The sequence below is a fragment of the Rhinoderma darwinii genome, chromosome 7, assembly GCF_050947455.1.
Source record: "Rhinoderma darwinii isolate aRhiDar2 chromosome 7, aRhiDar2.hap1, whole genome shotgun sequence".
In the NCBI taxonomy this organism is placed as follows: domain Eukaryota; kingdom Metazoa; phylum Chordata; class Amphibia; order Anura; family Rhinodermatidae; genus Rhinoderma; species Rhinoderma darwinii.
This window is the reverse complement of record NC_134693.1, coordinates 139,014,403-139,029,035: the sequence shown is the minus strand read 5'-3', so window position 1 is coordinate 139,029,035 and position 14,633 is coordinate 139,014,403. Positions and strand designations below refer to the sequence as shown.

General features: G+C 44.8%; 1 protein-coding gene across 3 annotated transcripts in view; it reads right to left on the bottom strand.

The window, feature by feature from the left end:
* NR2C2 (nuclear receptor subfamily 2 group C member 2) overlaps positions 1-13,573 on the bottom strand; it is a 28,447-nt gene extending 14,874 nt beyond the window's left edge. For 2 of the 3 annotated variants that reach the window (XR_012849769.1, XM_075831835.1), the window contains exons 1-10: positions 13,494-13,573; positions 9,586-9,675; positions 8,823-9,092; positions 8,628-8,730; positions 7,541-7,720; positions 4,069-4,216; positions 2,797-2,890; positions 2,574-2,707; positions 408-579; positions 132-253 (exon numbers count right to left, since the gene is read on the bottom strand). Coding sequence is in view for 2 of the 3 variants with exons in the window: in XM_075831835.1 (XP_075687950.1) it covers positions 132-253; positions 408-579; positions 2,574-2,707; positions 2,797-2,890; positions 4,069-4,216; positions 7,541-7,720; positions 8,628-8,730; positions 8,823-9,092; positions 9,586-9,657 (1,295 nt within the window). In the remaining variant the exon portion in view is untranslated. Of the gene's footprint in view, positions 1-131; positions 254-407; positions 580-2,573; positions 2,708-2,796; positions 2,891-4,068; positions 4,217-7,540; positions 7,721-8,627; positions 8,731-8,822; positions 9,093-9,585; positions 9,676-12,662; positions 12,711-13,493 lie in introns of those variants that run through there. The other variant, XM_075831836.1, reaches the window with a different exon arrangement.
* Positions 13,574-14,633: the final 1,060 nt, after the last annotated feature.

Below are 14,633 nucleotides of genomic sequence, written 5' to 3'. Positions count from 1 at the left end.
GTACTGTCAGGTTCGCTTTAGGGCCGCATTTTATTATTGGTTATCTGGGTTTGTGCTCTACACATCTATATGATCTTAGGTCACATTATATGGGGGCCATGTCTGGTATTTCCCAGCAGGTGAATACTTACCCCAGGGCTTGGAAGGCAGGTATGGAGCGGGCCCAGTGCATGGAAAGGAATAGCAAACGAGATGCAGACTCGCATATATAATGTACGTTCAGGTATTCGGGCATTGGGCTGGGCATTGTAAGCTGCAAGAGAGCAGAAACATCAGAACACCACAGTTCTTACAGAGGATCTCAGCTGTTGTATATAGCTGTACTGTGTACGGACCGAATGACCTTTCCAGACTGACCATTTAAAAAGTCCTATCAAACCAGAGCTCCTTTCACTTCTTATACGGACCTTAAAAGTGACATGTGTGTCTGAGAGGAGCGGTCCTTCCACCTCAAGAATAGGTGTGGCCTGATCCCGACTAATGACATGAATGTTCCCTCCTGCCGCGGTGTCCAGCCCGTCCGCCAAGTTCTGTCCGGCCTCGGCTGTGTTAAGTGCTTTTGCTAAGGTGTCAAATGCCCTGCAAGAATAAACAGAAAGAAAGCCAAATTAATGTAGAATGAAAAGTAATTCAACCTCCTAATATATTTTGTGTATCAATTCCTTACAGTTTTCAAGTTCTCTGTTTGCAGTCAGCGAATGGAAATTTTCTCATTTACATTCACAGACTAAAATCCTGTTGCTCACAAATATTCAGGCCATGTGTAAAACCGGCCTTAGGGTAGGAACACGCACGGCGTAAACACTGCGGATTTTCCACAACAGATTCATTGCGGAAAATCCGCAGCGTATTAGAGTAGCAGCAGTGTGGGGGAAATTTCAACAAATCTCTTCCCCACGCAGCAGATAAAAGCCGCCGACAAAAACGCAAATAAATTGACCTGCGGTGCGGTTTCTTCAGCCGCAGAATGTCAATTAATGCTGCGGAATCTCTGCTCTTCTGTTGCAGGTTTTCGCCATTGACTTCAATGGGGTGCTTAAAACCGCAACAAAGTGTTGTTTGTCTGCTTTCTCTCCAGTCCGGCCTCCTGGGATGACGTTCCATCTCATGTGACCGCTGCAGCCAATCACAGGCTGCCGCAGTCACATGGCCTGCAACGTCATCCAAGGAGGCCGGACTACACGCAGAGAAGAGGGTGCGATTTTTCTTATGGCATTCCTTGCGGTGTTCAAGGCGGATACACTGCGCAGCTTATCCACCCTGAACACGCTGTGTTTGTTCCTACCTATAGGCCTTATTCACACGAGCGTATAATATGTCCGTGTGATGGCCGTTAAAACAACGGCCGTCACACGGATGTTTTTCAATGGGGCTGTTCACATGGCTGTTGTTTCAACGGACCGTGTGAAGGGTCCGTTGAAAAATAGAACCTGTCCTATTGTCTTCTGTTTTCACGGATCGCTCCATAGGCTCAAGTCTATGGTTATCCGTGAAAACGGGACCCGCACAGGGGCGCCTCGGACGTGAAAAACGTCACTTTTTCATGCCCGAGTTTCCCCACAGGTTGGTGTGAATAAGGCCTTGCTGTGTATCACAGCTATCTCATCTAATGAGCTGTGCAGCTGTGTGAGCAGGACTAGGTCAGGAAGGGTTTTCAGCCACTGAAAGTAAGGGTATGTTCACACGAGGGCGTCCGTAACGGCTGAAATTACGGGGATGTTTCAGCCTGAAAACATCCCCGTAATTTCAGCCGTAACGGCATGTGCAGGCGCTTGAACGCCGCGTCAATTACGGACGTAATTGGCGCTGCTATTCATTGGAGTCAATGAATAACGGCTCCAATTACGGCCAAAGAAGTGACAGGTCACTTCTTTGACGCGGGCGTCTATTTACGCGCCGTCATTTGACAGCGGCGCGTAAATTACGCCTCGTGTGAACAGACAAACGTCTGCCCATTGCTTTCAATGGGCAGAAGTTTGTCAGCGCTATTGAGGCGCTATTTTCGGACGTAATTCGGGGCAAAAACGCCCGATTTACGTCCGTAAATAGGCCGTGTGAACATACCCTAACAATGAATGTTTCCAAGCAGAGATCTGCAAGACTTTGAGGAACTAAACGATGATTAATGTGTTGCTCCCATCTCATAAAGTGATCGCCAATCGCTAGGATAGGACATAACTTTCTATCAGCGGGGTCCGACCTTTGGTTTAGTGTTGCGGCCCCTTCACTGTGTTTCCCGCACAGCAGCATGTGAATGGGGCCGGCTTCAGTTCCCTGCACAGTTGGTCGCCGGTAGTGCCGTTGTGCAGGAAAAAATTTGAAGGGGACATAGTGCCGCAGCCCCTTCATTTTCAGGATCTGTGGGGGTCCTAGAGGTCAGACCCCACCGATCAGACACTGATGGCATATCCTTTCGATATGACATCACTCTATGAAATAGGTATAAGCACTTCCGACTTTATTTACATAAAACCAAAAACCTCATTGGTTCACGTAGGATCTTTCTTGGGGTTCCCTACGAAGGTTGTAAATCTGGAGACATTTCCAAATACGGATAATGCTGAAGTACTCACCGGGTAATTTCACTGGAGAATTGGTCCTCTTGTTGGACATCCGACGTGTCCCCGTTATCTAATGACTCGGTCAGGTTGGCGAGCGACGTCACAACATTTGCCAGGGTTCCCAGCCCGCTCTGACTTGTCTCTGTCTGTTGGACGCACAACCAGTCCATTGATTCTAGTAATCTTACCATAAAACAACCAAGTGAATTGTCAAGATGTTTAATATTCACCTCACCTTGGAATCTGCGGCCAGGACCACGGTGCCGTCATCGCGTATGAGAGGCTGCTGAATATTCACCAACATCCCTGGATCTAGGAGTCCTGCTTGTCTGCAGCGGTAAAGCATCAATACAAGGACAGAAAGCAGAATGCACCTTTAGGACGAGCTCCTACTAGGACTGATGGAAATGTGTTTAGCTCGAAATTTTCCCTTCATCTGATTAAACACTTTAATGGGGTTTTCTGGGCACATATAGAACAGGTTGTATGGCTTCAAAACAGGTAAATACACTTTTTTTCAATATACCGACTGTATGGATTCTTCCCCGCCACCTCCTGCTTCCTTCAGTACTGGAACCGGTAGTTTTGGATTAGAAAAACATAAGCTGCTTTCTTCCAGAAACAGCGCCACACCTGTCCACAGGTTGCATGTAGTATTACAGCTCAGCCCCATTCTCTTCAATAGAGCTGCAATACCAGACACGACCCATAGACAGGTGTGGCACTGTTTTTGGAAGAAAGCTGCCATGTGTATCTAAGGCTTCGTTCACATCTGAGTCGGGGGTTCCGTCGGATCTTTCTGTCAGAAAAATTTCCATAAACGGAACCCAAACTGAAACCATAGCTTTCCGTTTGCATTACCATTGATTTCAATGATGACAGATGCGGTGCGAATGGTTTCCGATTGTCACCGGTCTCTAAGGTTTCGACTGCGCTATTGATTCCGTCAAAACAACGGAAACCTTACAGAACGGAGATGAACGGAAACCATTAGCAACGGAGGCGTCACCATTGAAATCAATGGTAATACCAAAACGGAAAGCTATGGTTTCCGTTTGTTTCAGTTTGGGTTCCGTTCATGGATTCTTCTGACTGAAAGGTCCGATATCGAAGCAGTGAAAAAAAGAAGCTATGCACGGCGCCACATAATGAAACCGATGAACGGAGCCCTGACGCAGAACGAAGAAAATGCATGTGCGGCAATACCGATAAATGATAGTTGCAGAAATCAGCATCATTTTCCTCTGGGAAAATCTGTCCAATCTTTGCAGAGATCTTGCGGTATCTGCCCCTTTAACGACTGGTGTTTATCTAGTGATACCGGTAGCAAATTGATATCTGTATGGTGGAGCTTTCCGTTGCGGCTGCGTCCTTCTCCTTTAATTATGACTATTGCCGCAGCTCCCTGAACACCAAGCTAATAAAGTACATGCAAATCCATAGACCCCGCCAGTAACAGAGCATGACCGTCCATACAGAACACATACGAGGCCCGGCACACACTCACCTCCCTCCTTCTTTGTCAGTCACAAATGTGGGTGTTGCTATGAGGGGGCTCCTCAGGTCCTTTCGGATGTAGATCTTCTCTGTTGAGGCTGCACAGTTGGAGGGTTTCTCCCGCTGGATGTCAAAGGGTTTCCTCTCACTCTGCACCGCTGAGATATAGAAGCACAGCCATGGCAAATTAGGGTTTTTTCTGCCTTACACCTGTACAGGGGCCTGGCGCACCCCAGGAAACTATGCCCAGTGCAGGCAATGTACGAGTGAGGTCCCTGTCACTTTAAGGCAGATACTCCCTAAATACAACGTATGAACATCTCCAACCAACACCAACATGCTTTATGAAGCAATGTGGCCCCTTCACTTAAGGAATCCGTGGGGCCCCAGCTCATAGACCTTGTCACTGTGATTCTCTGACATGTCTATAGCCTGTTTAAAGTAAATCTCCATCCTTTGAAAATCCTTTTTTACAGTTTACATATAGAATGAATCTAAATAAACATATGAGTCACCATGTATATATTCCACACAGTGACTGCACCAGCAGAATAGTGAGTACAGCTCTGGAGTATAATACATGATGTAACCCAGGATCAGTACAGGATAAGTAATGTAATGTATGTACACAGTGACTCCACCAGCAGAATAGTGAGTGCAGCTCTGGAGTATAATACAGGATGTAACTCAGGATCAGTACAGGATAAGTAATGTAATGTATGTACACAGTGACTCCACCAGCAGAATAGTGAGTGCAGCTCTGGAGTATAATACAGGATGTAACTCAGGATCAGTACAGGATAAGTAATGTAATGTATGTACACAGTGACTCCACCAGCAGAATAGTGAGTGCAGCTCTGGAGTATAATACAAGATGTAACTCAGGATCAGTACAGGATAAGTAATGTAATGTATGTACACAGTGACTCCACCAGCAGAATAGTGAGTGCAGCTCTGGAGTATAATACAGGATGTAACTCAGGATCAGTACAGGATAAGTAATGTAATGTATGTACACAGTGACTCCACCAGCAGAATAGTGAGTGCAGCTCTGGAGTATAATACAGGATGTAACTCAGGATCAGTACAGGATAAGTAATGTAATGTATATACACAGTGACTCCACCAGCAGAATAGTGAGTGCAGCTCTGGAGTATAATACAGGATGTAACTCAGGATCAGTACAGGATAAGTAATGTAATGTATATACACAGTGACTCCACCAGCAGAATAGTGAGTGCAGCTCTGGAGTATAATACAGGATATAACTCAGGATCAGTACAGGATAAGTAATGTAATATACACAGTGACTCCACCAGCAGAATAGTGAGAGCAGCTCTGGAGTATAATACAGGATGTAACTCAGGATCAGTACAGGATAAGTAATGTAATGTATGTACACAGTGACTCCACCAGCAGAATAGTGAGTGCAGCTCTGAAGTATAATACAGGATATAACTCAGGATCAGTACAGGATAAGTAATGTAATGTATGTACACAGTGACTCCACCAGCAGAATAGTGAGTGCAGCTCTGGAGTATAATACATGATGTAACCCAGGATCAGTACAGGATAAGTAATGTAATGTATGTACACAGTGACTCCACCAGCAGAATAGTGAGTGCAGCTCTGGAGTATAATACAGGATGTAACTCAGGATCAGTACAGGATAAGTAATGTAATGTATGTACACAGTGACTCCACCAGCAGAATAGTGAGTGCAGCTCTGGAGTATAATACAGGATGTAACTCAGGATCAGTACAGGATAAGTAATGTAATGTATATACACAGTGACTCCACCAGCAGAATAGTGAGTGCAGCTCTGGAGTATAATACAGGATGTAACTCAGGATCAGTACAGGATAAGTAATGTAATGTATATACACAGTGACTCCACCAGCAGAATAGTGAGTGCAGCTCTGGAGTATAATACAGGATATAACTCAGGATCAGTACAGGATAAGTAATGTAATATACACAGTGACTCCACCAGCAGAATAGTGAGAGCAGCTCTGGAGTATAATACAGGCTGTAACTCAGGATCAGTACAGGATAAGTAATGTAATGTATGCACACAGTGACTCCACCAGCAGAATAGTGAGTGCAGCTCTGGAGTATAATACAGGATATAACTCAGGATCAGTACAGGATAAGTAATGTAATGTATGTACACAGTGACTCCACCAGCAGAATAGTGAGTGCAGCTCTGGAGTATAATACAGGATGTAACTCAGGATCAGTACAGGATAAGTAATGTAATGTATGTACACAGTGACTCCACCAGCAGAATAGTGAGTGCAGCTCTGGAGGATAATACAGGATGTAACTCAGGATCAGTACAGGAGAAGTAATGTAATGTATGTACACAGTGACTGCACCAGCAGAATAGTGAGTGCAGCTCTGGAGTATAATACATGATGTAACCCAGGATCAGTACAGGATAAGTAATGTAATGTATGTACACAGTGACTCCACCAGCAGAATAGTGAGTGCAGCTCTGGAGTATAATACAGGATGTAACTCAGGATCAGTACAGGATAAGTAATGTAATGTATGTACACAGTGACTCCACCAGCAGAATAGTGAGTGCAGCTCTGGAGTATAATACAGGATGTAACTCAGGATCAGTACAGGATAAGTAATGTAATGTATATACACAGTGACTCCACCAGCAGAATAGTGAGTGCAGCTCTGGAGTATAATACAGGATGTAACTCAGGATCAGTACAGGATAAGTAATGTAATGTATATACACAGTGACTCCACCAGCAGAATAGTGAGTGCAGCTCTGGAGTATAATACAGGATATAACTCAGGATCAGTACAGGATAAGTAATGTAATATACACAGTGACTCCACCAGCAGAATAGTGAGAGCAGCTCTGGAGTATAATACAGGCTGTAACTCAGGATCAGTACAGGATAAGTAATGTAATGTATGCACACAGTGACTCCACCAGCAGAATAGTGAGTGCAGCTCTGGAGTATAATACAGGATATAACTCAGGATCAGTACAGGATAAGTAATGTAATGTATGTACACAGTGACTCCACCAGCAGAATAGTGAGTGCAGCTCTGGAGTATAATACAGGATGTAACTCAGGATCAGTACAGGATAAGTAATGTAATGTATGTACACAGTGACTCCACCAGCAGAATAGTGAGTGCAGCTCTGGAGGATAATACAGGATGTAACTCAGGATCAGTACAGGATAAGTAATGTAATGTATTTACACAGTGACAAATTTTTCTGTAGATTAAGTCTAAAATGTAAACTGTAATATTCTGCTCACAGGTGACATGCAATTTAAGCATTACCCGAATAGTTTTGGAAAAGTTGCTGTAATTATCCTTATTAGTTGCGCACTTGTTAGATTTGTTTCCAGCATTATTTAAGAAACACAGAAATGTTTGTTCTTGGAGAAACAGAGACTTTGATTTGACCCTGAAATCCTGCCCGTCCTCTGGGAGCCAAACTTACATTCCATTTTCATGCCCATTTCTAAGCACTTCTTGAGCCGGCAGAACTGGCAGCGGTTCCTGTGGTGTTTGTTGATGACGCACTCTTGGCCGCTGCGACAGCTGTAAGTCAGGCTTTTCCTGACACTTCTCTTAAAGAAACCCTTACATCCTTCACAACTAACGGCGCCATAATGACGACCTGCGGGAGAGGAGCAGAACAGAAGCAAAGTTACTTTTTTTTTCTAAAAGTTTAGTTTAAACAAAGGGCAAGTCTGGATCCAATGCAGAGTATTAGGCCGGGTTCTTATATGGGGTTTGCGTGGGGTTTGTCTTATTCGTTTCTAGTATTGGTTGTTGAGTTTCTTCGACTCAGTGTCTCTGTGTGAAACTTGCTCAAATACATTTAAAATAAAAAACAAAAAAATCTCCTAGTTTTTTTTATATTCAGCTCCTATGCAGATCTATGTGTCTCCATGGTTACAGACTACAAACAAACCCTGTGTAGTCTGATCCTGCAGTCATACTCCTAAACACGAGACCCCACTTCCTGCATAACTATTAATGTACATTAGCAAAGAGTAGGGGACAGATGGAAATGTGACTGCATGATCAGACTACACCGGGTTTGTTTGTAGTCTGTAACCATGGAGACACATAGGTCAGCATAGGAACTGTATGCAAAAAAAACAGTAAAAGCCTTTTCAATCAAGAACATTTTTAAAGCTGCTTCTTTTTTATTTTAGATGCTATGGAGCGATACAAATAAATAGTCAACTCATTGTTTTCAAGATCTCTGATAGCGGTCATTGAATGATAACCCCATAGGTGCACAGCTCATTACTAGAGAGAGCTCTGGCAACTGTAACGAGCCCTGCAGCTGTGTGATCGTCACTTGACCAGGACTTCTTCTGGAAGGTTTCAAGGAAGGTTTACACTTGAAGACAGCAAGCAGAGATCTTGAAAATCATGAAGAATTGAAGTATGTTAGAAAACCACATAACTTTTTAGCAAAATGTGCCATCCCCCATTCTATGCGATTTTACTCGTGACTATGGAGGGAACAACCAGACCCGACATCGTTGACACGATGACTTCACCACCATCACCTGATGCTTTGTCTCCGCAGACTACACAGTATTCTACTATCTGCGGCCGCTGGGCTTCTGCCTTGCCCAATAGTCTCTCCACGGAGGCGGCATCTGTAACTATCTGGATGGACAGAAAACACAGGATGGAGATAATAAGAACCCCCGAAGACAAAAATAAAATGAATGACTGATCTCCCGAGCGTCTCCTCATACCTGGATCCTCCCTGGCACAATGTTCTCAGTGGTGAATATGAGCTGCTTGGCATTAGGAGACTCGGGGGTCGCCAGTATCACCTTCCCTGCCCCAGATCCATCAGGGCTGGTCAAGATAAACTGCTGCTTGTTAGATACGGAGGAGTCGATGGCCGTCACAATCTGAATCTTCTGCCCGGTCTGTTGATCTGTCACAATCTGAATCTTCTGCCCGGTCTGTTGATCTGTCACAATCTGAATCTTCTGCCCGGTCTGTTGATCTGTCACAATCTGAAAAGATCATAAAGCCCAATGTGGATGCTATAAATATGGTGAATACGGTGCCCACCCTCCATGCTTTACACTGCAGCTCTGCTCCATTAGGACACAGCTATGTTCCTGTCACTGCAGCTTAGATGCATTGTCTATCACAGTCTGATCAGAGGTTCAGGCTACTGCTGTGCCCACCCTCCATACTTTACACTGCATCTATGCTTGTTCAGATTGGCAGGAGGTCAGTATATGGAGAGATGATTTCCATTATAGCAAGGACAGAGTGATTATAAAATACAAGCAACTAAACCACCAGCGAGGTAAAAAAAAGATGATATGGAAACTGCCGCACGGAGGGGAGGAGCCTCAATGAAAGGGGAGGAGCTTGAATAGCGGCTTTACTAAAAGTTTTGGGTGCTGGGATTTTTTATTTTAACCCCTTTAATGTTGAGTTACAATTTCCTTCACAATTTCAGAATGTGTAACGGACATAATTTGGGTATTATAATACCTGGATGCGCTGTGGAGTGGATACGGCAGAGTCGGTGGAGATTATTTGGATACGCTGGGAGGAGCTGGTCATCACTGAAGATTCCTGAACCTGGAGAAGAAGAGCCAAATACTTTATAAAAATATATCATCAGCAAATACAAAGTATCCAGCAAATCCCTGACCTGGCGCCCTGTGAATGCACAAAGTGGTGTCACCTTCCAGGGTATGAAGACTTTCACAACCAATTATTTTATTGTTCCAATGCAGCAATAAAAAAAAAATTTAAGCAACTTTGCAAAAAGCCCAGATTAAAAATCTCTCGTTTTGTGTATAAAGCTCTTATGCAGAGCTATGTGTTCACGTGTTACTCCTCTCCCTCTGCGTGGAGTAAGGGTATGCTCACACGGCCTATTTCTGGCCGTTTTTTCGGGCCGTAAACGCCCGAAAAACGGCCGAAAAATCGGAAGCAGAACGCCTACAAACATCTGGCCATTGATTTCAATGGGAAAAACGGCGTTCTGTTTCGACAGGGCGTTTTTTTACGCGGCCGTTTTGAAAAAGACACTTGCAGGACACTTCGGTCTTATTCAGACTAACGGGATATACGTCCGTGCAACGCACGTGATTTTCACGCGCGTCGCACGGACCTATATTAGTCTATGGGGCTGTGCAGACAGGTGCGTGATTTTTACGCAGCGTGAGTCCGCGGCAAAAAAGTCACGACATGTCCGTTCTTTCTGAGTATTTCGCACATCACGCGCAGCACATGGAAGCACTTCTGTGGTACACTGCGTGATTCGCGCAACAGCAGTAAAAAGCATGAATGAAAACAGAAAAGCACCACGTGCTACAAACATACAAACAGAGTGTCATAATGATGGCGGCTGAGCGAAAATCACACAGCCTCGCATCATATGCTGCTGACACATGGAGCTGCTAAATGCCTTTTGCGCATGCAAAACGCCGCGTTTTTTTGCGTGCGCAAAAAGCACACGCTCGTGTGAATACCGCCTTCTTGGGACGTTTTTGGAGCTGTTTTTTATTGACTATTGAAAAAAGCTCCAAAAACGGCCGTAAAAAACGCTTAAAATACGTCTGAAAATCAGGAGCTGTTTTCCCTTCAAAACAGCTCTGTATTTTCAGACGTTTTTGACTCAGCGTGTGAACAGAGCCTAACACATGACTGCAGCATCAGACTACACAGGGTTTGTTTGTAGTCTGTAACCATGACAGAGACACTTCGGTCTGCACAGGAGCTGTGTACATAAAACGAAAGGAGATTTTTAATCAAGACTTGTCAATTTGCTTCAAAAACGACAAAACGACAAAAACAAAATTGGTGCGAAGGGTAAAATACAGGGGAGGGGTCGTTCGATTGCAACTTTACCCAAACTGGCCGAAGGGATAATTTATACAATTGTTTTAAATTTAGAAATCTTCACATTTCCGAGACGTTGGTGATGGAAAAATCGCAGTGAAAATCCGAATGTGAAATCTCCAGACTCCGTTACCAAGTTTCGCGTTAACGACCTCTCTGTAAAGGCGCTGACGACAACCTGCGCAGTCCCCGGCCCCGTATACAGTAGATGTTTAATTTAAGGATGAATGTAGGACGAGCTGGGGGAGAAGTGAACATCTACATAATGAGCGGAGCGTTACTTTGGCGCTCGTTACACCCGCAGTCTTCTAATAAACCCTGTGGGACGTTGGCAGTGATCAGGGAGAGGATAATTATAGGCTGAGCAGCGGCTCCGAACTGGAAGACGCCTCATTACCGCTCATCCAGCGAGAAGCGGAGAACAGAACCGGGAGAACTGATTAAGGACATGACACGTGTGCTCCAGATCTGCAGCTCTGCGATAGTAAGGTTGAATTTAGGAGAGACGTTTTTGGCCGTGTGGTAAAAAAACGCAATAAAAAAAATCGCGGCAAAAACGCACATGGTCAAAACGCAAATTGCGCGGTTTGCAATGCGTTTTTTTTCCTGTGCGGTTTTTACTGGTGAAACACATTTACTTTACCAGTTTCACCAGTAAAAACCGTACAGGCAAAAATCACGGGAAGTCGTGGTAAAACCGCGTGCGGTTTTAAAGCGATTTTTTTATTCCGTGTGGCCAAAAAAGTCTATTCTAAATGCACCCTAAATGTGTGTGCTCAGGGTGGAGGGAACAATTCAAGAGCATTTCCCACTAAAACAGTGATCTCTAACTTGTGGTTCGTCAGCTGTTGCAAAACTACAACTCCCAGCATGCCCTGACAGCCGCAGGCTTTCAAGGCATGCTGGGAGTTGCAGTTTCACAACAGCTAGAGAGCTACACTTTGGAGACCACTGCAATAAAATAAACACAAAATAGTAACTAGGAGTCATCCTCTCCTATCAAGTTTGGGTGTTTTACTTCCACGTCATCTCTGCTTGCTCTCATTGAATAGGAACATTCCCATTTCCATCCAGAGGCTAAAAGCCTATCCTGACCTAACACAGCTGAGGTTTTGTTACAATTGTAACCAGCCTAAACAATTCTCTGTGAGCTAAACAGTCTGGACTGATACATTTTACCTGCACTGATACAATGTAGCAAATTCTCAATACAGGAGGCAGATTTGTGCTGCTGGTATGCTTAGCTTACAGAGGACTGTCTATAGTCTGGATGTAATTGTAACAAACCTTCAGCTGTGAGACGTCTGTGCAGCTTTTAAGCCTCTGAATGCAACCAAAAATATTCTCAGCAAGCAGAGATCTTGAAAATGGTTAGAAAATAGAACAAAATGTAAGTAGGAGAACTTTTGCATCCCTAGTACACTAACAGATGGAAGGAAAGGGAAATAGTCCATAAAGGTCCGATGGGCAGCGGTAGTTTTTTCTTTGCGCCGCACCTGCAGTTTATGACATGTCACTTCCGAACGCGGTTTTCGTGTAAAAACAGTGTCTGATAGCCCATTAAATGTAACTAATCTACGTGCATATTCACGGGAGTTTAAACTGCAAAACTGCGTCTGAATTTCGACGGTCATTCTCGGATTTCTGCCGCAGATTCTCGGTTAAATCCACGTCTTATTTTTCGACATGAAAAATCCTCCGTGTGAACACGGCCTTACAGTGTATCACAGCTCTTTTCTTCTTATGGCACTTTTTATAAATGCGCCCCCATGTCTCTCCCTGGCAGGGGTTTTCTTTATTCTGCAGAGTCTGAACTTTTTATCTTGCCATATAATTAAGTGTGATCACAGTTGTACTCCTTTAATGTCACATAATGGAACGGAGACGCGTCATCATCTAGCACAACACCCCTCCCCCCTTGTTCACCTGAGGTTATTGGACGTGAAAAAAATAAATAAATAATAAACACTAAAAAAAAAAAACAAGAGAAAAAAAAGAAATGATTCTAATTGCAATAGAATCTGCGACCACTAGATGGCGATACTCATAGCTAACAACAATACTAGACATATTCTGCGCCCAAACCACGCCCCGAGAGCAAGTGATAGGTCAGTGGAAACGTCAGTTCGTAAATCACAACGCCCTCTTCCTCAAATCCGACAGCTAATTGGCTAGTTGAATGCACCCGCCCCCTCTTCGCGTCAGAAAATAAATAAATAAAGGAAGCGCGTTTAGCGGAGAAATATGGCGGTTATTGGCGGGCTGCCAGCCAAGAGGACGACGGGTACGGGCACCGGTGAGAGAGGGTCGTAGTCTCGCTGACGTCAGAGGGGGTTAGAAGGGTCTTACAGGCGGACTGTGGCCGAGGAGTGTGTGGGGTAATACAGTTGTCAGCGTTGTCGGGTACACTGAAAACGGTTATCATGCACGCCCGGTGTGAACTGAGGGCTAGCGGCGTTCTGTCAGGCGTTTTGCCGTTCATTACAAGCGATTTTACGTCAGTCTGGCCGCTCTGGAGAGGCCTCAGCTGCCGCGCAGCTTCGTCTTACCTCACCCAAGCGGAGGTTCTTATCAAAGCCGCATCCCCTCCGCTCCTGGTGGCCCCCACAGCTCCCCGCACCCGGGAATATCCAATGAACCCCGATTCTTTCGGTTGTTTTGAGTTTTTCTCTTCGGTGAGAGGTCAGAGGTCGTGACCCCGCACTCCGCCGCCTCTTTTCCCCCCCTCTCCTGTTTCCTCTTCCCTCTCGCTCGGATTGCAGGCGGGATGACGTCACCCGAAGACTAGTTTAGATTGGATGAGGAGTGTGGGCGTGGTGAGCCCTTTGCCCCTCCCATCGATCTCTTAGATCTGTCAGATTTTTTTTTTTTTTGTATAAACTTTATATAAATCTTGGCACTGCTGGTTCTGAGTCCGTTCTTGGCAGGGATACGAATTCTAAAAGCTTTATTGGTAAGGACAAAAACTTGTGACGTTCAAATACGTGGTTCCGCCTGCACGTAGAGTGCACACTGGATTTTTCGCAACGGATTTAATTGCTGCTACTATAATACGCTGTGGATTTTTCACAGCGTAAATGAGATTTGAAACATCCACACGTTGCGAAAAAATATCAGCCGAGAAACGGTTCATAAACTGAACTGCGGTGCGTCTTTTAATCCCCAGTAGGTCCATTTATGCTTCGGAATCGCCGCTCTTCTGTTGCAGGTTTTCACCACTGAATTCAATGGGGAGGTAAAACTCGCAACAAACAGCAAATGTTGCGATTTTTACAACGGAAAAACTGCCATTCAGCCGTAAAAATCGCAGATCATTGAACTTTTTTTAAATTAAATAGAAAGGTTGATGCCCCGCGGCGGTTGTCATAGCGACGCTTCTCTCTGCTACCTGCTTTCTGGGATAACTTTTAATCCCATGTGACTGCCGCAGCCAATCTCCGGCTACAGTGATCACATGGGCTGCAGCGTCATTCCAGGAGGCCGTGCTGTACTCCGAGCAGAGGGACGCGTTGCTCTGATAACGCCCGGGGATGAGAACTTTTTTACAACACCGTTTTAGCAATGGAGATTCCGCATGAAAATCTGCACCACAACTTTGGCGCATTTCTTAAGGCAGAATTCTCTGTGGGTTCCAGGACAGATATTCTGTGTACTTTTATGCAGCGTATCCACCCTGTGTGAACATGTCC